A 27,899-nucleotide genomic window follows, 5' to 3' on the forward strand; every position below is an offset into this window, starting at 1 on the left:
TCAATGCCTCGAATGCAGCCTGCTGCTCAGGCCCCCAGCGATACACCACCGACTTCTTAGTCAGTCGGGTGAGTGGAACTGCTATCTTGGAGAGGTCCTGAATGAATCTCCGATAGTAGCCTGCCAGTCCTAGAAAGCTCTGAATCTCAGATGGAGACCTCGGAACCTCCCAACTCATCACGGCCTCTACTTTGGCCGGATCTACCGAAATCCCATTCTGGTTGACAAGGTGCCCAAGAAACTACACCTCGCGCAACCAGAACTCACACTTGGAGAACTTAGCATACAAGTTTTCCCTCCTCAAAGTCTCCAGAACCTCCCACAGATGCTCCTCATGTTGCTTTCGCATCTTGGAGTAAACCAAGATATCGTCGATAAACACTATCACAAACCGGTCTAACATCGGTCTACATACGCGGTTCATGAGGTCCATGAATGCGGCAGGAGCATTGGTGAGCCCGAAGGGCATCACCACAAACTCATAGTGGCCATAACGCGTCCGAAACACAGTCTTCTGCACATCCTCCTCTCTGACCCTCATCTGATGATACCATGAACCCAAGTCAATCTTGGAGAACCAAGATGCTCCTTGTAGCTGGTCAAAGTGGTCATCAATCCTCGGGAGTGGGTAGCGGTTCTTCACCGTTACCTTGTTCAGCTCCTGATAATCTATATACATCCGATGCGACCTGTCCTTCTTTCTCACAAACAGAATTGGGGCTCCCTAGGGTGAACTGCTCGGTCTAATGAAACCCTTTTCTAACAGCTCCTGCAGCTGTGTAGACAACTCCTGCATCTTAGGAGGAGCCAATCGATACGGTGCCTTGGCTATCAGAGCCGCACCAGGGACTAGGTCGATCCTGAATTCCACCTGTCGTTCTGGCGGTATCCCAGGCAACTCCTCGGGGAATACGTCCGCAAACTCTCGTACCACATGTACATCGTCCACCGTCGCCTTACCCGTCTCCCGGGTATCCATAACATACGCGACATAACTTGCGCAACCCTGCTGGAGGTAACGCCTAGATCTCGTTGCTGAACATAAAGATGGTCCTCGCTGTGGCCTCTCACCCTGAATCACCAGCTCTCCCCCACTTGGGGTCCTGACCCACACCAACTGCTGCGCGCAGTTGATCACTGCCCCATTAGGGCTGAGCCAATCCATGCCTATAATCACTTTGTTACCACGCAATGCAATGGGAACCAAGTCTACCAAGTAGCGCTCCTCAAATAACCTCAGCACACAATCTCGAAATACCGTCGATGCCCGCACCAAACGGTCGTCTGCAATCTCTACCTCTAGAGGGTAATCCAACATGCCCGAAGACTCGGAAAATCTCTTGCTAAGCGCAAGAGACACAAATGATCGGGTAGCGCCCGAGTCAAACAACACCAGAACTGGGATGCCGTTCACATGGAACGATCCTAAACAAAGCACATATCAATATCACAAACATCATATACATAAATCAGAGGGAAAGAATCATACTCGTCACCATATCGGGTGCAGCACGTGCCTCCTCGGCAGTCAATTGAAATGCTCGACTCCTCACCAATGGAACCTCTGTCTTGACCTTCCGGCCATCTGTAACCCGCGTCGTCGCTGAGACCAGCGCCGCTGCTGGCACTGTTGCTGACGCTGCTGTCAATCTCGGGCAATTGGCCCTTTTGTGGCCCCTTTGATTGCAATGGAAGCAAATCAGGTCTGTCATTTGTACCGCAGGAGCGGGGGCAGTATAATCCCTACCAAAATGCCCCACCTTGCCACACTTATAGCAGCCCGAACCGGCCCAGTGGGACAAGATCCCTCGTGCGATCGACCGCATTTCCCACAGCGGTCCGTCTTGCCTGGCCTTTCGGCCTACCATCAGATCCCTTGGGCTTCTTCCCCGAAGCCCCAGACGTCAGCCCCTCCACTGCCTTCCTCTTCTGGACGTGCTCCAAATCAATCTCCCTTTCCCCAGCCCTAGCAATCATGGAATCCAAGGTAGGGCAAGCTGAAAAACTAACATGCTCCTGAATGTCATCTCGTAGCATGTCATGGTAGCGGGTCCTCCTCATATCCTCATCACCCGCATACTGGGGCACCAACAATGCCCTCTCCCGGAACTTGGTGGTGATCTTCGCCATAGTCTCTGAAGTCTGCCTCATATCAAAAAACTCCCTGGCCAGCCGCTGAAGCTCCATAGCTGGCGCAAACTCCGCCCTGAATCTGGTCACAAAGTCCGACCAAGTCATAGCCTCAACAGCCGAGGCTCCCAATGAGTCACTAACAGACTCCCACCAATCTCTAGCCCTGACTCGCAAGCATCCTGCTGCATATCTCACCTTCGACCCCTCTAGGCAAAAGCTCGTCAGCTGCGCAGACTCAATGTATGCGATCCATCTCCTAGCAACAATGGGGTCTTTCACCCCATGGAAATCCGGCGCACCACTTCCATGAAAGTCCTTAAAGGACAGTCTGCGTGTACCCACCTAGCTAGACGCCATATCACTCCTGAATGACCGGAGACGATCCTCCATCAGCTCAATAATCCCCTCCTTGATCGACCCGAAGATGATAGGGGTCGACTCAAGGATGCCTCTCGTGATCTCAGATGTGATGAACTCGCGTAGCCCGTCATCAACCTGCTCGGATCCCGAACCCGAGCCTGATCCTGATCCTGATCCGGAACCTCCTGCTCTAAATCGTGTGGTCACCATGCTAAAAATACACGCATAAAAGTCAGGATCATACATATAATCGAGAGATCTAACACACTCTCCAAGGTTCCCGGTTTCATCTAGGCCCTCCTTGATTCGAGTATGGGTCATCTGCTTTCAATAGTACGGGCCCATACTACCTTCCACATCTACCCGTGCTTTCCTCAACGATTGCTTCGACTTCACCAAGTCCCTTTACCAATACCCTTTCTACTAACCTCATCCTAGGCTTCCCTAGGGCACTCTCCGACCTACCCTCCGCCATCAGCTGCACCAGGAGCCCCTACCATTTCCCCCTAACTAACTTGCAGGTACTGTTACATATCCGCTCCTTAGTTAGTTGGAAATAGCCAGAACCCCCATAGCACAAAGCAAGCAGCATTAGTGCATTGAGTAACCAAATCAGGCATAACCTATACAGGCCATCCTACTGCTGACTAAACAGTCCTAGCATACAGCTCATACAATAGGCATCTAAGGCATCCTCCTAGATCCTTAGCTCTAACTAGCATGCAATTATCATAATCATATATCAGGCACACAAGGCATCTTCGTAGATCCTTAGTCCTATTCTAGCATGCAATTCTGAATCAAAGCCATATAGCATAACATAACATGTATGGGTATCTTGGGGAAAACTTACTTGAGCCCGGCCGGTCGCATGCATCACACACCTTGTCTTTCTTAAAATCCTTCCATTTAGATCTTTAGAAAACCATTTTATTGTAAAAATCTTTTAGCCCTTTAGTTCGAGTCCAGACCCCCCCCCCCCCCAGGGCGTATCCGAATCCCTCAAACCAGGGCTCTGATACCAACTTGTAACGTCCCAAAATTCAAGTCCAAAATTTTCTTTTTTTATTTAAGTTGTTCATAAAACATTCACTAGAAAATATGGAATCAACATGTCATCTCATAATATCAAGTATCATGTTTCAAACCCACAACATAAGCAAATAACATATCAGAGTACAATCCCATAAAACACCGTGCGGAAAATCAAATGTGTGTGTGATGACATGCTACGCCGCCGGCTCCTTCCCCTTAGATGAAGAGGTACCTGAAACCAAAAGTTGAAACCGTAAGCATAAAGCTTAGTGAGTTCCCCCATCATACCACATACCATACAATACCATCGGTATCTTTCAACCGGTAATCGTCATCGGTATCTTTCAACCGGTAACTGGGGACTATTCCACCCCCTACCACTAGCATACAATAGCAAGATATAAGCACACATTCAGGCATATCCGGGTACTGACCTACCCCTTGGTCCTAAGGACCACTATCAGGGAAACTATCCCTATCATGTATCATATATATATATATATATATATATATATATGTATATATATATATATATATCATAACCAAACGCATACCAGACCAAGATAAATTATCACAAAGACAATTATCTTCTAAATACTCCTCAATGGTGGGTCGGCATTGTGGCCTTACACCCACCCTTACTGGAAGGTAACTCACCTCATACAAGTAGTTGCTGATAATCAGTGCGAGAAACCTCCGTCCGTTGCTGCTCCGGAAATCCTCCGGCTACAAACCCCACAACACTCAGTTAGAAACAGATCTCTATACTTAGGGTAAAATCACCATTTTACCCTCAACCAAGTCAAGTCAAAGTCAAAGTCAACTTCCAGTTGACCCGACTCGTCGAGTTGGGCCATCAACTCGTCGAGTCCCTCACTCTCTACTCGTCCCCATCCACGACTCTACTCGTCGAGTTGGGCCGACAACTCGACGAGTTCTTTTCCCATTCGAAAGCCACAAGGAAACTCATCCGACTTGCTGAGTTTGAAGAACAACTCGCCGAGTCCCACGAACAGATCTCCTACTCGCTTCCAAATCCTCACCATGGCATTCTTTATGAGGATTTGGGTTTCTGGGACTATTGCTACACGATAAATTGCTAATTCCGCGAGCAGTGCGAAGGGTTGGACCTTCTACACTTAAACCCCTCTAAACTCAACAACTTGTTCATATGACTTGCCGAGTTTGAAGAACAACTCGTCGAGTTCTAGGCAATCTTCATAGGACTCGCCGAGTGGTTCATCCAACTCGCCGAGTCTAAGACCATCTTCATAGAACTCGCCGAGTTCCACTTTGGGACCCGTCGAGTCCTTTCGACCCACTTCCCATACAGACCAAATCTGAGACATGAAATGATTCTACACCATAGATCTGTGTTCCTAGGGCATGATTATCACGTAAAGTTGCAAACTTTACGTGCATGCATGGCCCTATAAGCTCAAAAAGGCAAATCCAAGCTCTTTATGAGCTCAAACACTTAATAGGGACCTCAATCACTTCAACCACATAAACTTTACAATTCTAAGATGTCCATAAGGCCCAGATTTGAAGTCCTTTCAGAACATAGAGCATAAACACATAGAGTTTAAGGTTTTAGGGCTTAAAACCCACACATTAGGGACAAAAGGGGATCTAATGAACTAGAGATCAAGGTAGGAACTTTTCTACCTGAATGGAAGCCTTTCACAGAGTAGATTTCGGATCTACTTCCCCTCCATGCACCCTTCAACCTTCTTCTTCTTCTAAGCTCCAAACTTCCTTCACAAAGCCAAAATCACTCACAAGAGCAATATGGGAGCTAGGGTTTCGTTCTACAGCTCTTGTTGAAGTGTTAGAAGCAAGGGAGGCCGAGTTAGAGTGTTTAAATAGGGTGCACACTCCTGGATTAGGGTTTTTGTCCGAACAGCAGCTTACTCGCCGAGTCCGGGACCCGACTCGGCGAGTCCACAACTTAAACCCCGTGCCCCTTCCCGCTTCTACTCGGCGAGTCAATCCTCTGACTCGCCGAGTTCAAGACCAAGATGCAAAAATGCACAAGGAATTAAACAATAGAATATGTCCCAAGAATCGGGTGCTACATGCTAAGAAGATGGAAGCATTGGTAGGTCTTTGTGCTACCAGAGGACAAGAAATTTAGAATAGTAAAGTTTAATCCATGAAAGAAAACTAAATTTGAATTTGGTTTTGTCCTAAACCTTGTCTTATGATTGTAGGTAGGAAATGATAGATTCACATGGATGGGAACGTATGCACCTTGAAATCTATGTGGCAAAGATTCACTCTAATTCAGGAGAATGATTATGAGGAAATACTTTTGCTAGTAGATTTTAAATATCTGATAAATATCAAAAGGGATATTGGTTGTGTTAATTCTCAGATTCATAATATGATTATGGCGTCCCTCTTCATATTTCGAATTGTGAGGAATGGCAAGAGATTGTTTGAACTTTCAAGACATATATCTATAAGTTCTGAAAGGGTTTAAACACACATATGCTATCCAATGAAGGTGTATAAGCTTAAGAAGTCTAGTTGGAGACTTATCGAAGCATCGCATAACATGAATCTATATTTTAGTAAGAAAGTCAAGAGTATTGATTTTTAGAAGTCTAGTTGATTTATGGGTACATGTCAAAGCTAGTGGGAGCATAACTGTTATACTAGTATTGCATGTTTACAATACTATTAGTAAGGAACAAAATTTTCAAATTTGTAAATTGCAAATTTTGGGAATTGTTTCACTATACTAGACTTAAGGGAGAGGCACTCATACTTCGTTTCGATTCTAAAAGTTTAGATCGTATAGTTTATAGAACTTAGTCATAGATGTATATGAATATCGTGTTGAAATAGATCAACATAGCAAATTCGATATATGGAAATATTATAGCAAGAGACTGAACATATATTAAATTTTTATGTGAGGCATAATGAATCGAGTCTCATATGCTTTGAATATAGGATTGATTACATATGCTATAATATTCACTCATTCTATTTTTTCAAATGCTCAAAGTTATGTGAGAAAAAGGACTAGAATTTTCTATGACTAAACAATTGTCAAGAACATTCTAAGGTTATTCCAAAAGACTGGTTGCCTGTGGACAGTTAGAAGTATAATATTAATTTGGATGGACCATAGTGACATGATTCTTGATATGGTTCTTGATCAGAATTGATGACCATATGAAAATATGGAAATGTTTCCATAGATGGAGATAGTTGAAAAGTCTACATGTAAGTTGGAAGTTTAATGCTAGAGAATTGTTCAAGGAGCGTACCTTGAATTAGAACCTTCATTACCATGGAATTGTTTCTAGTAACAAAGTTCCAATATGATATTCTGTAATATCAAAGGATCGGCCTTTGAGACATTAGATTTTTGATATCATGTGAGTTTAATGCATGTTAAGTTGGAATTCCATCATATCTTGGATAGTGATAAGAATTTAGAATTGTGAAATAAGTGTCGTTAGAATTATGTCCAGGTGATCTGTTCACAAAGGAAAGACCATAAAGACACATAGTATGCATGTTCATAACATGGCATGACTGATGTTTGATTCAAGTAGATAGTTGATTACTCGAAACATTATACAATTAATAAAGTCTTAATCATTATGGTGATTAAATAATAGAGATTTTTTATATTCAATAGATTTGAGACCATAGTTAATTAGTTTATTATTGTGTTTCACTTTGCATGCTTTACTTACTGAATGATTTTATTATTCGAAATTCCACAATCTATCATACTTTTGGAAGTAAGTAGTCAACTAAGACCATCATGAATTGAAATGTAGATTGTCTATGTAGATTAGACATTGCAACGGTTGCTACAATGTTCATGAGTACCTAGAAAATAGAGATTTTAAGTATTGGATAAACCCATGCTCAGAGAATTACTTCATGGATTCTATCACGAGTAATTGTGAGAAGATAATACCTAATATTCTTAAAATGGAGAAAATGCATCAGTAACTTGATGTTTAAAAACATAGTTTCATGTACTATTTGCTGAGTAAAAGATACAAACATATGAGTCAAAGTGTATTCGTTCCTTTTTCCGTGACGAGAAAAGTGATATCTTTGGGCCCCTCGATGATTTGGTGTTGACTTATAGTGTTGGGCCCAGTCATGACTAAATTGATGTGTTCAATTAGAAGTCTTATGACGTCATCACAAATCAAAAAAATCACGAAACAGAATTTTGTACAATGACATTGATTCTAATCCATATCCCATATCCATACGAATATTTGATCACTTATCTAAGGACCAATATCTGATCGGATCAAAGTTCAACAGTTTTTTATGGAAAGCACCTTTTGTTGTTTGATTTAGAAGTTATACTTATAATTTAGTTTTAGACTTATCCAATTGGGAAACTGTTGGATTAGGTGTCTAAGCCAAAAACTAAATTAGTATAATCTTGAATTATTAGCAAAGTCCTTATGGGTTGCCCTAAAACTTGGTAATTAACTGGAATGCTTTTTAGAGAGAGACTGATTTATTAATTTATTATTGGTTAATAAACTAACTAGTAATCAAAATAAATAATTTAGTAACATATTATGAGAATAACATATTAATTAGAAATAGTATTATTTAATTAAGAATTAACCATAAATTAATTGGAATTAACTTTGGGATTAATTGGATTAATTAAAAGTATAATGACTAAAGGTGACAATATTCAAAACTTTAACATTAACCAATTCTAGGACCTCCCAAGAGTGGGACGGTTCTAGAGGTATTCTTGGGCTCTAAGGAAGCTTAGAATGCCTTAGGGAGGAAGCAATGGGGTAAGAGTTATTTAAAAGGAACATGTCTTACATACAACATTCCTAACACCTATATAAACCCCTAAGAGTTTAGAATTTCAAAATTATCTCATTCTAAGAGCTTATTTTTGAAATTCTTCATTTTTCTCCTCTCTCCTCTTTAGCTTCCAATTGCTAGGCTTTCAGTGTGAGTCATTTGAGGCATGAAACTTCTGGTGTTTACTTTCTAAAGATCAATCTATAAGGAATACTAGTTTATTTGCTATAATAAACTAAAGGTATGTATTTTGTAATATCCCTTTCTTAATTTCGAAAATAGCAATGTACTTTTTGGGTTTTTGATATTCAATGGTTTGTTGCAAATTATAGTGAGAACATAGATCCTTTAGGTTGCATGTGAACTTAGGATTTAAGTTTTTCCGCCAAAATAAGATTTTTGTAACCTATAAAACCCATCAATTATAACCAATCGGTTGGTTTAGTTACCATGACTTTAGCTTCTATATATGAGGGCGTTTATGTCCTTGGGGAAAATGGTTTGGTCATCTCAAAAACAGCTTACTCTAGAATTGAAATTCTTGAAATGGAAGTTAACTTAGTCGTTGTTTCATTGATTTTTTATCTTATTTTAAGCATATGAGTTGATACTCTAAATTGAAATTCTAGAAATGGTGCTCATATGACAAAAAAAATCACGACTTTTGCTTCTATGTGGTCCTCAAAAATTAAAAAACTTGCAATTCTTATGAAAGATGTCAATGATTTTGATAATATAAGCATATGGAGTGATACCCAAAATTGAAATCAACATTTGTGTTCTTGTGAAGGTTATAAATGAGAGCTTTAATTCAACATCATGTGTTAATTTTGATTGTTTTTAGTGTGCGATTGCAACTATGATTGTTGTCACAATGGAAATGGTTAAAATGGATTGCAAGTTTGAATATTTTATGTGGTGAAAATGGTTAAAAAAAATGTTGATGTCAACAATTTTGTGTGTTCTAGTTCTGTTCCTTCAAGTTTTAGATCAACCTTAGTAGATAACCCTCAATCTGTATTCATATGACTCTTTCTTCTATTCATATCAGATGTACAACTTAACTTTGAGTTGGTTAGATAAGGAAGTCATGGAGATTTGTTTCAATCATTGTCTGTTATTTCTTTTTGTTACTATGTAGTTTTTCCTTCATTTGATATATAAAAATTCAAATCTAATAATTTGTTTTTCTTTGCTTTTAGATGAAGGTACAACAGAAGAGATACACAAGAGAGGTGGTACTTGAGCTTCATGAAAGTCAGATACTGTTATGAGTCCTAATAATGTATGAATCATTTTGTTTTTTAACCACTAATTACCGGAGTATCAAATATCTATAGGGAGTTCTTTGTGATGTGAAGTAGTGTCACACCCCGCTAAAGCGGAAACACGAGGCGTGTCAGTACAAAGGGTCTTATAGCAAAAGTTAAAAGACAACACCAACCATATTATTAAAAATTATTACAATTTACAATGTATTTGAACATATTTTAAAAGAAATTACAATGCAATTGAAATACAACCCATGTGAATGCTTCTTAAAGTGATGTGTCCCTAAGTGCCATCTTATAGACGAGTTCTTGAAAAAGCATGTAAAATGAGTGGTCAACTACCGAGATAGTTGGTGAGTACTCACAGGTTAAAAATAATATTGTTTTCATGAATCGTAATCAAAGTTTTAATAGAAGTTTCCATAAATAAAAGTACATTTCTAAAATGTGTAAATAAGTTTGCATAAACAAAGTTCGTTGTCATCATGAGAAATAAAGTATGTTGCCAAAATGAGATGCAAAGTTCATATTCTCATGGGATATAAAGTTCGTTGCTAAAACTAGTAAACGAGTTTTGTTGCTAAAATGAGTATACAAGTTTCATTGATAAAAATAAGTATACAAGTTTCATCGCTAAAATGAGTATACTAGTTTCGTTGATAAAATGAGTATACAAGTTTCATAGCTAAAATGGGTATACAAGTTCCGTTGCTAAAATGAGTATACAAGTTTCATCACCAAAATGCAATGTAAGATTCGTATGTGCATCAAGTTTCCATTCATGAGTTCACAACCCAATCCTAATGACCAAATCGTGCCCTATTGACTACTATGTGTATCGCAGACATAGAGAATAAAATGGTAAAATGCACTTAAGCGAATCGTGCGAGTGAGGAGTTGTCTACCTCCTGAGCGCTATCCATAATAACCATAGGCTCAAAAGAGTTAATGAGTTGTGTCAAATGATTCCAGGGACTTAACCACGACACAGTCCTCATGAGTTAAAGTGACATACACATACATAGAAAATATAGCAACCAAGTTTCATACGAGTCAAAATAAATACAACGAACATAAATAGTTTAGGACATGTTTTCCACCCCAAAACATTTAAAAACCGAAAATAGGGAGAGTCGTGAGTACTCACAATGCATTGAGATGATTGCAAATGATGCATTGATCTAAGTTCCACTTGTACCACTACCGAATCCTACAATAATATTACACACTAATGAGTCTCTAATTGAAATCTAACACTAGTATACTTACTATTACAATAGAATTATGTCAATATTGCGTTGAAATTTAATATTGTTAAGTTACAAACATTGTTCTAAAATGGTGAAATTTTATAACTCATGTGATTAAGATAATTTTAGATATTATTTTCCAGATTTTTGTAATATTAATTGGAGGTATTTCAATACATTTAAAGGTGTTTTTAGCTCCTAAAAATTCAAAATATTATCAAACAGTTTCCAAAAATTTTCAAACTGTGCTTTTTCATTCTAAACACAGTAGAGGTCTTCCATAAATTTTCCCTTGAATTTTTTATGTGATTAACTATTTTTCCAAATTTTTATGCCTTCATAACAATATAAATTCGTGAAAAATAGAATCCAGATGATAAAAATTCCCAAACTTTTTATAATACTGCCATTAGACATACTGTTAGGCATGTCAAACCCAACAAATAAAGGGGTACAATAGACTCCAAATACACTGCTTTAATGCACTAAAAAGTAGTACAAGGCAAGCAGGGTCGAACCATAGAGACACAAGACAAAAGTCTATACCTCTTTGCGCAAGGTACTTTGGTCACAAAGGGGGGTTTTGTTTGCAAAAGTCAAATAATGAAAATAACAATCAACTTTGGAACATGTAGAAAATGAAATAGATTTGTAAACAAGTTGTAAAAGTGCTTCCAGTTCTAGTTCTCAATGTTGTCATTTAACCTGATTGTGACTTGATGTAATGTGTGATTACTATTTTAAGTTGGTACTGAAAGGTATTAACACGCTCTAATACCTCTCACTTGCCAAATTATCTAACCAAAATACGCTTTTGACTAGACCTATCTTTACTAATTCAACCTAAACACGCTCTTAGATTGTATTGAAAAATTGCATTAAGTTTTGTACAAGCTTCCCAATAATGCTCATTTCTTCTCATACGCTCTGAAGTGTGAAAACATGTGATAAATGTTCTACAATAAGAAAACCTAATGTTTGTTACCAATCATTAACTTTATAGAACGATTAGGTGCCCTAAAAGTTAATTAACTACACAAAAATTCAATTCATGAAAGTGGTCAATCAAACACAAATCAAATTTAAGGATTCTAGTTTAAACAAGAACATAATCACTAGAATAGAATCACAAGTCAAACATCTAATCACATGCTTCAAGTTAAGCAATCAACATGTTTTGAACAAGAACTAGAAACTAGGGTTTCTTAGCCACACATGGCTGATAACAAATCAAACAAGAATAAAGATGGAATTGGAATGTTTAATGCTTACAAAAATGAAATCAAAAGTGTTTGAAATGATTAGGTCTTCTCAAAAGCTCCAAGAATTCTCCCAAGATCGCCCAAAAATTGCTCCAAAAACCGTTTCTGCCTTCTAAAATGTCGACCTCCTTTGTTTTATTAGGTTCTCACGTGCATTCCATAAGACCATGCATTTTTGGAATCGCCATGCCTTTTGCCCAAGTGTTTTTGGCATGGCCAATTGTCTTGATCATGTGTTTTTGCATGGTCCATGCTTTTTGCTAAAATTCCAAAAAGTCTTCACTGTTGGCTCCATCTTCAATCTAGCTTCACCACGAGTCATGTTGCTCAAATATAAGATGAAAAAGGACAAACACGACATGTGTCAATGTGACAAGAATCGCGTTTCAAACATAATCCTTTGCTATGATAATAATGAACAATGACTCGGGTTCCATCTTCATGTTTTCTGCCATGGAATGACCGGCTCATCTTCTCCTCATGCTCCAAATCTCCAAGCATCCAGGCTCCATGTATCCATGCTCCATAATGCCTGCAAAATAAATCAAAAATTGTGAAGTACCAGACATTCTTGATGAAATATGCAATTGCCCTAATAATCAACTATATGCAAGAATTATGAAATAGAATGTTATGAAAGGACGGAAATAAACATGCAAAATAGGTGCATAAAATGCACCTGTCACATACTTAAGCTGAGAAAAATATAAAAATGGATTTTTAAACTGTTTAACCCAATTTTACGATTTTTATGCATTTATTCTAATAAAAATTGAAATAAATAGAAAATAGTTTCCAAAATTGCCCAAAACATTCTTAAGCTGGGAAAAATATAAAAATGAATTTCTAAACTGTTTAACTGAATTTTATGATTTTTGTGCTTTTATTCTAATAAAAATTGAAATAAATAGAAAACAGTTTCCAAAATTGCCCAAACTTTTGGTAACACTATTATTATTATTATTATTATTATTATTATTATTATTATTATTATTATTATTATTATTATTATATAATCTTTGAAAAATATAAAAGATATTTTTCAATTAGTCTTGCTATTTTTTATCCTCTTAAATAATCATTAATTGGAGAATAATAATTAAACAGTTAAATTAAATTACCAAAATTTTTGTAAACTTCATTTACAATGTAAATAATCTGGGAAAAATACCAAATGTGATTTTTATCTACTGGAATCCGATTTTGTGGATTTAAGTGTATTTAATCTTAGAAAGTAGAAGAAGAATAACATACTAAATAGAAAAATCATCCAAATTTTCATTTACAATTCTAATATATTATAAGGTCTTCTGGTAAATTTTCATGAATTTTGGATGAGTAGAACTATTTTTCCTGTTTTTAGTCCATTATAAATACAAAAATCGGGAAAAAATAGGTATGCATTATGAAAAATTCTAAAAATATTTTTCTGAGTCTTGCATATATGCTCAGAGCTGTGAAAATTATTAGATACCCTTTTCACATTCTTTAAAGTGGTTTTATGATTCATTGGGGCTAAACAAAAAGAAAATTCAAAAACACAATAAATAACAATAAAAATCGATGAAACGTAATGAGAGGTCATTATTTACCATAGGGGTCATCCACGAATTTATCTACGATTTATAGACCTCAAAAAGTATTTTATATGATTTATTGCCCTATTTTATTTCAATAATTATAATAATTCGAGATAAATGAATTATTTTCTTAAAATTTACAAATCATCTTATTTTATTAGTGGGATTCTTGCAAAAATCGGATTTCATCAGAAAAGAGTTTTAGGTATTTATTTGAGAATAAATTCTTTACGAACATATTTGAAAGCTTTTAACAACAAACTTTGATCTTCTAGCATCTAAGCTTGAAGATCCTCACATGCATGTTGGTTTGAATACCATTAATGAGTTTGAAATGGTCATAAATCATTTTGGAAAGAAAACTTAGGGTGCATGTGGTGATTTTCCCCCAAAACATGTAGAAAAGTGCATTATGTTGATTTGACTTAGGTTTTGGTCCTTGGATTTCACCATTTACAACATGCATGTTGTTTTTGGATGAAATCCTACCACCATGATCATCAAAAATGTGAGTAGGTGCAAGTGTTGATGATTTTACAATAGAATGGAGTAGAAGATGGAGAAAATCCATGAAAAACAAGTAAAACTTGAAGGAATGGTGAAATAGAAATCGATTTTACCTTCAAGAACACTGCAAGATGATGAAGATTTCGAGTTTGAGGTGTGTTCTTGGACATATTTTCTGTAAAAAATTTGTGACTTAGGGTAAGGGTAAGAGAAAATGGTGGTGGTGATGAAGAGTGTGAGAGAGAATGAGAGGTAGAGTGAAAAAGTGAAAGTGATTCTTGATATGGGGAAATTGTGTATTAGGGTTTTCAAGTAAGAGAGAGAGAGAGAGAGAGAGAGAGAGAGAGAGGAATCCGACTTTTGAATGGAGAGAGAGTCTCCCTCTTTTAAATTTTATAAAATATAACTTTATTTTATAAAAATATCAAGTTTTTATAAAATATGCACCTTATCCTAATTTTCATTCACAAAACCTTGATTTTTGGCTTAGAAAATAGGGTTAAGTACTAATGACTTATGAGTTATTTTAAATTGTTATTATAAAGTCCATACCAAATTTTATGGATTTTTAGGTGTTAGAGTTTATAAATTTGAGTTTTTAAGGTCTTTAGATTTAATAAATATTTGGATATCAAAATAAATTGAATTATTTGAGATTTCAATTTATGTTAGAGTTTCATAAATCTTTTCTAGTTAAAAATAATTTTTGTAATTTATTTTTATCGATTTATTGGCATTCTATGTAGTGGTTTCGAGATTCAGACGAAATTGAAGAATCGAGTATACTAGTCCTATGACTTAAGCTTCTATGAGACTTTGACCTAATTTCTACTTTTAAGTCAAGTGCATGATGTGTGTATATGATTCATGAAAAGGTGTTCGAGTCAAAGAGTGACCCGAATATGGATAATCTCTACAGTTAAGTAGTTGTAGAATTCACATACCAATGTGAAATCTAAGTACACTATTTTTCGATTCTACTTGTTTCCAAGTTTCTAGTAGGTTATAACTTAGCTTCTAGTTACTAAGTCTAGTATGTGTCGTGTCTATATGTGCAACTAAATTTAGTCAAATCTAGAACGACTCGAATTTTAACGGTTGTCACAAGTAGACAAGGTCAATTATAATCTTTCATGTAGAAAACAGCTTTTAGAGTTTGTTTTTGGTTGTAACGTGTGTATCTTATGAGTGCACATGTGTGTGTCATTGTGGCTGAAGTTGTATGTGTCTGTTGTGTCTATATGTTTGCCTTGCATGTATGAGATGGGGTCAAATAGCATCTTAATGGATTGAGCTTTAGGCGTAGATGTTCACAATAGTTATTAGAGGACACAATCAACTGTACGGATGACATGATTAATTGAACCGATTAAACACAACATAAATACTTTTTTACACAAGTATATAATGGAAATCTTAATAATAATAATAATAATGAAATTTCGGAAAACACGAAAACCCACAGGTCACATCACTAATTTAATATTATCCTGGATTGAAATTGAATGCCCACATTCTTTTTGGCACTTTACATGTATAACACTAGTTGTTTCATATCGATCACCATGGTTCAACGTGTTTACAAGTGAATTACTTAACTTTTTTTCACATGTTTGACCTTTTTTTTTTTTTTTTAAATTATGTCCTAACTTATTTATTTTTATAAACCAGTTTATAACTCGTGAAAAACACGGTTACAAAATTAATTAGACTTTCACAGTAAAGATTCATAATTATTAATCAATTATTTTAATAAATCATTTTAAATAAATTATTAATTAAGAGATATATCAAAATTTTAAAGTTATTATAACTTCAATTTAACATAAAATTAGAAAAAACAAATTTAAATTTTAAAATGATTTACCTAAGATATATATGTGACATAATATTAATGACGAGTTTATTAGAGTGACACATGACAAAATGAAATTAAAACTATTTTTTATTATAATGAAGAGATTTTTCACAACTTCTGTATAGCTTTGTTTTTTCAATGTTTTTCAAAAATTAGTCGTTTGTGCAAATTCCTTTTTTCTATATGAATTTGTTTTTTTAGATATGTTTTTCAAGACTTTTTACAACTTTATATGTTTTTTACAACTTTTACATGTTTTCTGTTTACATAATACTCAATATATCAAGATGACTCTAACTTTTACATGTCTGCAATTTAACTTTTTTTTTATGCATAACAATATATCTCCTTAACATGAACGAACATAAGATAGCTACAAAGAGATTAGTATGACAATTATCAAAACACAATGGTGTAAAAAAAACTTTTAAAAGATATGCATAAAAACGAATATCTGAAAAATATAAAACAAAACAAAAAAATTATAAAAAACCAATCTTTAAAAATCATGTAAAAAAAGTGGAAACCAATTTCGTAACAAAATTTAACATTTGTGTCAAAATTATAAAAGTAAAAAAAATTGGGTAACCTGATATAGCATGCTATGATAACCAATTTGGAACAACTTTCATAGTTGTTACTTCTTAAGATTTAAAAATATGTAAAATGGTATTTTAGATTCAAACTAATAGATGAACAATTGTCACCAATATCCATAAACAAACACAAGAACACAATCAAGATTCAAATGAACAAAAAATTATGTATTTAGATGTATCAATTCTGAAACCAAACCTAAAACATTATTAAACAAAAGAACATCATGATTCATGAACCACATTGTGTCTCTAATCTATCTCCAGAAAACTACTACAAAATCAAAATATGCATGTGGAATTACCTCAAGGGTGAGAACCATAGCCATTGGCTGTTCTTTCTTGCACTAAATCAAGCTTCTTCTCGACTAACACTTTTCCTTCATCTTTAACATTATCATCTTCATCGTCTTCGCTATCCAAAGTAAACTGAGCATGATCCAGATGCAGCATCTCAGCTCCGAGTGGTTTATATTGCATTGATTCATTGCTCACACCATGTTTTCTGCTTAGTAAACTATAAATTCCAGCAACGAAACACACAAGAAGTGCAAGATGACAATTGAATTGCAGGGTAGCAATGGCTCTAGCTCTATGAAACTCAGGGTGTCCTTTACACCTGATTGTGAAATTTCCTCTACTCTTTTCACGCATGAAGCAACCATTGGTGATGGAACTTGAATAGAATGAAATCCCCATTTGAACAAACCACATCCCTTGCAGAACCAAACCAACTCCTCGCCCTAACCTAGAATAGTTTGATTTTGGAGTTCTGAGTTCGAGAAGTGTGGAGACGATACAGATACAGATTGGAACAAGGAGTAGATCATAGTAACGATTCTCGATCCCATCTGGATCTTTCTTCTGGATGTAAAACAGAAAGAATTCTTCGACGAAACCAAACAGACAGAGAACGTTGAGGATGGATGATGGGAATTGGAATGAATTTCTAAGATTTGTTAATATACCTAAAACAGAGAAGAGAAAGAACAAAGCGGAAATTGATATTACCTCCAATTGAAGAACAACGCCCGTTTGATCTTTTGATTTTATACCATCGATTATAGAAATTAACGAATTTAAGATGAATAAGAAGGAAACGAGAGAGATCGCGAAGAAGATTAACGATGTAACGAAAGAGCTCGATTTCGATCGAGTAGTTGATGATGGAAGCGCGGGTGATGAGAGAGATGACGTTTGAGATATTTGCTCTAGGGTTTCGGAGGTTGAGATTATGGATTCAGAAGCGCCGATGAGGAACAATCCGCCGCCGCCAATAGCGTAAGTGAAGAGTCCTGCCATTGTTACCGATCCTCGTTGAAATGATGAAGAGAATGGAGGAGGAGTTTGATATGAGATTGGGGTTTTTCTTCCGAGGGTTGGCTTGGTGTAATTGTCGAGTTTTCAAAGTCAAAGTCAAATATGAACGAAGAGAGAGAACATGAATCTGTTCTCCGCTGTCCGCCTGTCGTATTGGAATTGGAACTCTTCTTCGTTGCCTACGGGGAATACACCACCATTATTACCGGCTTACCGCCACCGCCACCGCCACCGGCAACTAGAATGATATAAAGTATTAGGAGAATGAACGCTGATAATCCAGATGATGATGATGTTGCATGAATCAATTGTTTGTTTTTACTGCAAACGAGCTGAGAGTTAATTTTGTTAAAAAATAAATGAAAATCAAAATGTTTCTAACAATAAGAACTTTACATTACTCAGGAGTTTAATTAATCAAAATAGAAGAGGAGAAGCGGAAAGATCTGGAAAGAGAGTTTATTTATTGGAAAGAAAACAAAAAGAACTAGAAAGGAATATAGTCATGTTAATTTTGTGGAGATGAAATGATTATTGTGACTAGACCCGGACCAATTATTATGTTTTGTTATTAGACTACTCGGAGTGGGCAACGCCTCACTCCCGTTATTATGTCTCATAACACGTGATAACGCCAGTAAACACCGTCTCACCCTCTCGTTATTACATGTTAAAGACTTTCGCGTTATTTTCCGTTACCACCATCACATATGGTAACGGCGTTTTTTTTGTTTTTTTGCCTTGTAACGCCCACACCCAGCCCTCTTATGTTTTGTTTTAAAAGATTTTTTCTTTTACTTTTGGGAAAATGACTTAGGAGAGTAACTACCTCTTATCCGTGTTCACATATTGACAACTTCTTATTTTTTGTACATAAGAAAACAACTAACTTGTTTTAACTGTGTAACATCCCAAAAATCATGACCAAAAATTTTGTTTTTAATTTAATACTAAAACCATAATTGTCAAACCATTAATTTAATACTCCGGCATCAGGCCCCGCCTGACATTGAGCCCCGCTCAGTATACAGATCTGTCTCTCTTAGGTCTCGCCCGCTAAACACATACAATCATATAACATACTAACACATAAAGAAACATACTCTATTGTATCATGTCCTAAGATACATACTCTGCTAATAATGAGATACGGAACTTCGTCCGTACTCAGCTAGTTCCAGCCACGGCTTCAGCAGTGCAAGGTGAGTCTCCTCACTGTGTGAATGGGTCTAAGGCCACAATGCCAGCCCATGTAGTCTATGAGTAGGAGGACCCGGGGGTTAGCCCTAGGCATTATATGTTAGTATGTTATTCTAGACCAAGGTCTGATGTCGGGCGGGTGCCCGAGCAATGTTTGCATGTTAGATTATACTTGTTGTCTGTGTGATAACTGTATGTGCCTGGTAAAGAGGTGAGTGTGGGCGAGGTCCCGTATCTCATCACTAGCTGAGTACGGACGATGTTCCGTATCTCATTATTAGCAGAGTATGTTTCTTAGGACAGGGATACAGTAGAGTATGTTTCTTTATGTGTTAGCATGTTATATGATTGTATGTGTTTAGCGGGCGGGGCCCGGAGACAGGCGGGGCCTAAGAGAGACAGATCTGTATACAGAGCGGAGCTCAATGTCAGGTGGGGCCCGATGCCAGAGTATTAAATTAATGGTTTGACAATTTTGGTTTTAGTATTAAATTAAAAACGAAATTTTTTGTCATGATTTTTGGGATGTTACACAGTTAAAACAAGTTAGTTGTTTTCTTATGTACAAAAAATAAGAAGTTGCCAATATGTGAACACGGATAAGAGGTAGTTACCCTCCTAAGTCATTTTCCCTTTACTTTTTTACATTTTAGAGACATAAAATTGATATTAACATGTTTATTTAGTCACTTTGATCCGGTATAACAAAATAGAGTAATTTTCATTAAATGGCATGGTTGCTACATAGGATTTGGGTACTATTTCCATGGGGAGAAAATTGGTACTCCTTTTGCCTTCTCCACATCTCATGCTCTAGATTTCTCTATCTCCCTCCATCCGATTTGGATTCCACTCATGTTTCTCAACCTTGGTAGATAAACAAGCTCCATATGCAACTGCAACAGGGGTGACTGCGATTGGGTTAATCACCGTCGTTACTGCTCTATGGAGAGAACCAGACCCAACAGTGGCAGCAACAACGATTATCTATTTAGTGTGTCGAAAGTGGGGTGGTTTTCAGTGGAGTTTCATGAGTTTCAAGCCAAGTCGAGGGGCATCGACTATAAGAAGAAAAGGAAATGCTCTAAGCAGGAACAACAACTAGGGATGAGCATGGGTCGGTTTGGGTCGGTTTTTGGCTAAAACCAAACCAAACCGTAGAAATTCGACTTTTCGGTTTTTAAACTCATATAGGTTCAGTTTTTGCATGGGTCGGTTTTTCGGTTTTCCAGGTTGGGTTTATGGGTTTTCAGTTTTAAAACGTGGGTTTAGGAGCTCCTGTTTTTTTTTTTTAGTTTTCGGGTTCAAACCTAGTGACAATACGTTGTGATAAATAGTATTGTATCTACTTTAAATATATTAAAATAAAGAGTACGAATTCTAGTATTATAAAAGCATAAAAGTTTTCAAAAGATTATAGTTTAACACCATTAACAGTTTGTTGAAAATAAACATAAAATATTAAAGAGATAAAGTCTAAAGTCTAAAACCAAAGTTTAAATTATAATATAAATAATATATATGTGAGAAAATTCGGGTAATAACCAAAAACAATAAGTGGTTTGAAGAAAATAACCAAGGAAAAACACATTTCAGAAAATAACCAAAGGATCCGCAAAGCACACTATGCGGATCTATTAAGTCCTATGCGGATGTTGCTACACCTCTGCGGAATGTTGGTTTTTTATTTTTTAATTTTTTTTGCATTAATTTTAGTTTATTAATATTATTTTTTTTAAAATACATTAATACATTATGTGATTATTAGGTAAAAAATTTGACAAAAAAAGTTTTTTTTTGTTTTTTTGCGTTAATTTTAGTTTATTAATATTTTTTTAAATACACTAATACAAACCAAATACATATAAAATAATGTAATACAAACCGGTGCATATAGTTTATTAATATTATTTTTTTTTGACACATCACTTAGCCATGTAAGGATCAGTGTACACCTTTGCGGAGCAGTACAAACCTCTAAGGATCAGTGTACAACTCTGCGGATCTCTGTACACCTCTGCGGATCAGGGCACATCTCTAAGGATCAGTGTACATCTCTGCGGATCTGTGCACATCTCTATGGATCAGTGTACACCTCTGCGGATCAGTGCACACCTCCAAGGATCAATGTACACCCCTGCGGATCTGTGTACACCTCTGCAGATCAGTTATAGAAGTTATAGACGTATTGAAGTGATTATTTGTGAGTTTATGAGTTCTAATTACCAGTAGAAGTTGTTTTTTCATTGATATTGTGGAGAGTGATTTGTAAAATGAGTTTTATTATTGTAACACCCCATTTATTAAATAAATAAATAAATTGATGAGTGTATAGTAGCCCTAAAATCAATAATTATATAGCAAGGCTTTGGTCTCGAGGGTTAATTGTTACAATTTAGAAGTTGGGGGCTGATTTGAAATTTTAAGGACCTATTATGAAGAGACTTTTGGAGAAAGGGGCTAAAGGGGTGATTTGAAATTTTAAGGACCTATTATGAAGAGACTTTTGGAGAAAGGGGCTAAAGGGGTAATTTCATATTTAAATTGAAAATAATTTTGGGAGGAGGGATTGAACTTGTAAAGATGAATGAATGTTTGAAAGAGAAGCACGGGTGATACCCGACTTTCCTTCCCCGTCATTTAACCCTAAACCTAGGAACATCACCCTATAGCCGTCACCCTCAAAGAGCTTCTCCAACCGCCGCTACATCACCGAGACGGTTGTCACCGTTAACTTATCATCGGAACGCCACACGACCGTTGGACGTCAGGAGCAAGCTGAAACGTTACGTGGATCGTCGGAGAACCTCCATTGGATTCTGAAGCGCTGTTCTTCGCTACATAGGACGCGAATTTCCGAGAAACTCCCGGTAACGCCATCTGTCGCTTCTTCTTCCCTTTCCCTTCGTCCTTTTCGTGTTTTGATGTCATGCTTGACGACTGTGGGTATCGGAAGCCCTTGAATCGTTGTTTCTGTTCATTCCGACGACCACAACCTCCTAGTCGGTGGTTAAGAGCTTGGTCTCGTGTCGTTTTTGTGCATGAGGCTGCTGCCATGAGTCGAAGGTGTAGTTATGGAAGTTATTTGACTAGAAACCCAATGCCACCACCTCATGGTGGTGGCTGCCACCGTGTTCTGCCGCCCATTTCTGCCACCAGCCACCGTAGGAGGTGGCTGTGTGTGTGTGTGTTTATTATTAATTGTGAAGAAGTATGTGTGATTTTTGGACAGGAACCACCGCCACCATTGGAAATGGTGGCTGTCGCCGCTGTGCTGTTGCTGTTGCTATCGGACCTCCATACGCCGCCATGAAGTGGGTGGTCATGTGCATTCCCGAGCAGGAGACGTATTTTGCGTGTGTGTGTTTATTTTAGTGTAGTGTGTGCGTTTGTGTGCGTTTATTTTGGTATTTTCATTGTAAGTTGTAAAAATGGAATAATGGAAAGAAATTGAAAACCACCACCTTAGGGTCATGGCTGCCGCCAATGGCCGTCGTGTCGGGTGGTGGTGTGCATGCCTCGTTGAGTTTGATTCGTTTAGGGTGCTTAAAACCCTAATGGGCCTTGTAAGCCCTAATGGACCCTAATTGACCCAATAAAACCCTAATGGGCTTAATGATATTCTAGTGGGCCTAATAGGCCCAATAAAGCCCAAAATGACCTAAAAGCCCAACAAATTGATAAATGGGCTAGTATTTGGGTTGGAAACCCTAATGCCAATAAAACCTAATTTTGAGAATTTATCGTGACACACACGGGAATTATTTAATAACTTGTAATTTTAAATAATAATCATTGGCAGAAATTAATATAAGCAATATTGGACTTAGTGGATTAGTTCCTTAATTGGTTAAGTAGGAACACTAACCTTAATCATCATTTCATGTAAGAAACCCTAATTTTTAATTGGGCCTTTCCATTGGGCTTTGGTAATTGGATTATTAATGGGCCATCCAAGAATAATCTTATGGACTAGAATATATTGATGGGCTTAGGGTAAGACCCATATGAGGGTTTGGGCCCAATTTAGAAAATTGGGCCATAGATGGGCCATAGTTTGGACATTTGTGATTATGAGATATTGGGCCATTAAAAATACCAAATGATGGATTGGACTTTTGGTTGGGCCTTAGAATGAGACCATGTAAAGTTTGGGCCCAATTTGGAAAATTGGGCCATATGTTGGGCTTTGATTTCCTAGTTGAATTTGGGCCTATGGATTGGGCCTTGGGCTTGCATAAAGCCAAGTTTGGGGTAATGTAGTAATTATCCAAAGTATGTACTCATGGTTATGTAGTGGAACCCAATTATTAATTGGGTGTTATTTTGGTGTTGACAGTTCGGGAATCTGTCATCCAGCAGCTGGGGTTGAGTCTGTGGGACTTCAACAATATGGGATTGTGTCTACGGGACTTCAGCAGTGTGAGGTGAGTTACCTTCTAGTAGCGGTGGGTCTACGGCCACAATGTCGACCCACCAGTAGGAGTTGTATGTTAGATGATTGTCTTTGTGATATTCATCTAGGTTTGTTGCTACCTGATATGTTTTATGTTCTAGCATGATATGATGTTATGTGATAGTGATGGTAGGGGTGAAATAGTCCCCTGTTACTGGTCGATAGGACCGAGGGGGTAGTTTAGTACCCATCCATGCTAGTCAGATTATGATATATGTGATATGATATTATGTGGTAGTAGTCGGGGGTGAAATAATCCCCGGTTACCGGTCAACGGGACCGAAGGGGTAGGCTAGCACCCAGATATGCTAGGCAGTATGTGATTTATGTTTATATGCTAGGGTAGGCCAGCACCCAGATATGCTAGGCAAGGTCACCGGTTGAGAGGACCGAAGGGGTAGGTCGGGCACCCAGATATGCTTGGCAGTATGTATGTAATGTGTTTGTATGGTATGTGGTATGATGGGGGAACTCACTAAGCTTTGTGCTTACGGTTTTCAGTTTTGGTTTCAGGTACTTCTTTTTCAAAGGAGAGGATTCGGCCTGATCGCAGCGCATCACACTGTGTTTTTCCGCACATGAGATCTTTGGGATTACACTCTGATATTGTTTTATAGTTACATGTTTTGATTATTTCTAATTTGGTTTTGACATGACATGATATTATGGATGTTTTATTATACTGTTGGTTTATAATAACGTATTTAAAAATGGAATATTTGGCCTGTATTTTTGGGATGTTACAATTATTTTGTGTACGGGAGGGTCGTGGCAGTTAGTTAATGGAGTTGAGGTTTAAGTTATAAATAATGTGAAAAACTATGGTTTAAATCTTCCTCCTAACATTGACCAGGAAATGTTATTACAGATGGTTAGAAGTAAGGCAGGTGTGTTAAATAGTCATATATGTATGTCTTTTAAACACCCGGAATTAGGGTATGTCATGGATCTTGGAGATGAAACTGATGTATATCAATTGAGACATGTAATGTTTGAATCAAAGAAGACGGTGCATTTGTATTTAACGGTGGTATGTGAAGAAGGTGACGAACAAGCAGTGGTTAACAACCAATTTAATCCAACAAAAAACTAATAGAGGTTGTAGAGAAAGCCAATGTGATGGAAACCGTTCAAGGGAAAGAGGAAATGAAGTGCCAGTGGGATATGAAAAAAAGTTTTGGTTACTGATAATGACACTTTTGTATCAGATAATGATAAAGAACCAAAAGTGGGCATAACTGAATTACAATGTGAAAATTTGTTCGAGTTTGGAGAAGTTCCTGAAATTGATGATCGAAGATGTGAGGAAAAATCAAATGAAGGGTGGTCGGATGATGAGTACACGCAACGAAAAACTGCTTTTAATCCATGGTATTGTATTCCTTCTATTCCTGATTGTCCATAACCTATTCTTGAACCTGGACCATTTCACAGTTTAGGTCCGAATGATAAATTAATTGTCAATCAAACCTATAACACCAAAAAAGAGCTAGCATTTGCTGTTAAATTCAAAGCTGTTAGAGAAAAGTTTCAGATAAAGGTCGAAAAATCTTCAAAATCTCAGTACCAAGTTGTTTGTATGCAAGAAAACTGTCATTGGCGTTTATACGCATGTGTCATTAAAGGAATAGAAATGTTTGAAATTAAGACGTTTAATGACGAGCATACATGTTCTTCACTGCTTATACACCCAAATCATAGGCAAACAAATAGTGAAGTTTTGGGAACCATAATACATAACATTATGGGTCAGGGAAGTTTGAGAGTTTGGAAGCCTAATGATATAATTAGAGATATGAATGTTTTGCCACAAATAAATATGAGTTATTCACAAGCATGGAATGCTAGAGAATTTGCTTTGGGGTTGATGATGGGGACCCCCGAAGAAAGTTTCTCCAAACTTCCAATTTATTTTCACAATCTTAAGAAACATAATCTTGGTACTGTGGCGTACATAAAAACTGATTCGGAAGATCATTTTGAGTATTGCTTTTTCGCTATTGGATGCGCGATAATATATTTTTAAATATATTTTTTATTTTCTTAAATGTTTATAAACAAATTATATTATTGATATATTAATGGTTTTTATATTGTTGTTGCAGATATGTGCTTTCAGAGAGTGTTGTAGAAATGTTATTATTACGGATGGTGCTCATTTGAAGGGAAAGTACAAAGGCACCATCTTGCATGCAGTAGCAATGGATGGCAACAATCAGATCTTGTCTATTGGGTATGGAATTTTCCCAAAAGAGACTACAGATTCTTGGACATGGTTTCTTAAAAAACTACATGAATGCATTGATGATGTGGAAGGTCTGACAATGGTCATAAATAGAGCACCCGCAATTGCTGTAAGTATTCAAAATGTTTTTTCCAAAGGCTCAACATGGATTGTGTGGTTTTCATCTAATAGGAAACACAGTCCACACCTTTGGAAAAAACTAAAAAACAACAATTTTGTTTTGGGAGCTGGTAAGAGCTTACAAAACCACTGAGTTTGAATTCTATTGGGGGAGACTTCATAATATAAGAGATAATGTAGCGACATATCTCAGTCAAATTCCACGTGAGAAATGGACCAGAGCATATTGCCCTACCACGAGGTATGATTATATGACCTCAAATGGTGCGGAGTCCATGAATATTGTATCAAATAAAGCAAGGAAGTTGCCTATATTACCACTTTTTGAGTTCTTTCGCGCACTTATGCAGAAATGGTTTTACAAACGGCGGATGGCTGCAGGTATGATTATGTTTAATGTTAAATGATATGATAAATGTCATATATAATAATATATTTTTGTTTTAACAGAAAAAAGTACAACAATACTTATGAAGTGGGCTGAAGATATGGTTAAAAAAAATAAAGAGGGGATTCAAGGATGGTCGGTATCCGGTGTTGACAATACAACATATCAAGTGCATGACTTCAAAAGCGGCAACATAGTGAATTTGAGGGAAAAGACTTATTCTTGCAGATATTAGCAACTAACTGGTTTGCCATGTGGTCATGTGTCACACCCCCACACCAGACGGCGGAAACGTCCGGAGGCAAGTGACTTCATTGTGCAATATCATAACAATTGAATATAAATGAAATAGAGCAATCCAAACATCATACATTGAGATAAAAACTTACATGTTTTACATATTGTATTTGTTCTTCGAGTTACACAAAAGATGCATAGGTAGAAAACTTCAAACTACAACTAAATGGTCTTGCATCAGCGTCCCTTGTTACCTGCTTACTAGATCCCTGAGAATACAAGTCATTTTGAAAAGCGTCAACTAAAAAGTTGGTGAGTTCATAAGCATTTTTGTATAAAATTGTTTACACTTGTTTAGAATCGTTCTCATTGTGCTTTCAGAAAATTCGATAATTTCTATGAAATCATTTTAAGTCTTGCCTTGAAAATCATGGATATATGTGTGCATGTCATTTCTTTTGTTCATCCTTATAAGGAGTGATCTTTGAAAAGTATTGTAATTTGTGAAAGCGAGTTGTGTCCGAGAATAGTTCTTTTGAATAGTAATAATAACCGCTTCAAGAAAAATCTATTATTTTCGAAAAGGAAATATGGTTAAAAATCTTGTTCCTCTTATCGAGTAAAATTGAGTGTGCGTTCTAGTTTATCGTTATCGAAATCGTAGAGAAATCATTCTCTCCAGAAAATCCTATATTTTCTGCTATAAAATATTTGTAAGTTCTAGTTTATCGTTATCAAAATCGTAGAGAAATCATTCTCTCCAGAAAATCCTATATTTTCTGTTATAAAATATTTGTAAGTTCTAGTTTAGTTATCAAAATCGTAGAAAATCGTTTTCCATAGAGTCCTACGCTTTTTACTTTGAAAAATAGTAGTATTTCGACTCTATACTCGTTAGGGGAAAGAATCATGGCAATTGTGGACATTCTATACGGTGAAAAGAAAGGACAGACAACGCAACAAATGCGGACCATCACTTATCACGTATAGGACAGTCAACACAACGTGCCAAAATTTATATATGAGGTTTTTCCTTACATAAATTTCTAGTTAATATAACATATTCTAGTGAGTCGTTATAACCATACTAATCTGACGGAGTGCTTGTTTTGGCATTTCTCAGGCGCCCTCGGTTTGGAAAAGACATTTGTCACCCTAGACTGGCCTGTCTAGTTGTAGCGAACAACAAAGGTGCGGGATGTCAACCCCGTATAGATCTATACACATTCCCGCTCTCCCTCCAGGAGACTATGGCTATAA

General features: G+C 36.7%; 2 protein-coding genes across 2 annotated transcripts; one reads left to right on the forward strand and one right to left on the reverse strand.

The window, feature by feature from the left end:
• Positions 1-16,820: 16,820 nt before the first annotated feature.
• On the reverse strand, positions 16,821-18,504 carry LOC145093393 (uncharacterized). Its single transcript, XM_079031507.1, has 2 exons — positions 18,390-18,504; positions 16,821-18,314 (listed from the first exon to the last, which is right to left on the reverse strand). The coding sequence occupies exon 2, from the start codon at positions 17,973-17,975 to the stop codon at positions 16,980-16,982; it is 996 nt and encodes a 331-aa protein (XP_078887633.1). The 5' UTR covers positions 17,976-18,314; positions 18,390-18,504; the 3' UTR covers positions 16,821-16,979.
• A 3,789-nt stretch (positions 18,505-22,293) lies between these two features.
• On the forward strand, positions 22,294-26,637 carry LOC145095894 (uncharacterized). The gene is made up of 7 exons (XM_079033707.1): positions 22,294-22,357; positions 22,426-22,551; positions 24,858-25,020; positions 25,084-25,657; positions 25,755-26,003; positions 26,122-26,395; positions 26,465-26,637. Exons 1-7 carry the CDS (start codon positions 22,294-22,296, stop codon positions 26,635-26,637), a joined length of 1,623 nt encoding a protein of 540 aa, XP_078889833.1.
• Positions 26,638-27,899: the final 1,262 nt, after the last annotated feature.

This window comes from Lactuca serriola, chromosome 3 (assembly GCF_051521515.1).
Source record: "Lactuca serriola cultivar US96UC23 chromosome 3, Lser_US96UC23_V15, whole genome shotgun sequence".
In the NCBI taxonomy this organism is placed as follows: Eukaryota; Viridiplantae; Streptophyta; class Magnoliopsida; order Asterales; family Asteraceae; genus Lactuca; species Lactuca serriola.

What these genes read in the sequence shown, in the direction of transcription:
- LOC145095894 (XM_079033707.1), top strand. Translation starts at nt 22,294, where the DNA reads ATGCCACCACCTCATGGTGGTGGCTGCCACCGTGTTCTGCCGCCCATT. An exon ending in GCAGGAGACGTATTTTGCGT is followed by an intron (nt 22,552 to 24,857) that starts GTGTGTGTTTAT and finishes CTTTTGTATCAG; the next exon opens with ATAATGATAAAGAACCAAAA. An exon ending in AAAACTGCTTTTAATCCATG is followed by an intron (nt 25,021 to 25,083) that starts GTATTGTATTCC and finishes ACCATTTCACAG; the next exon opens with TTTAGGTCCGAATGATAAAT.
- LOC145093393 (XM_079031507.1), bottom strand. Translation starts at nt 17,975, where the DNA reads ATGGCAGGACTCTTCACTTACGCTATTGGCGGCGGCGGATTGTTCCTC.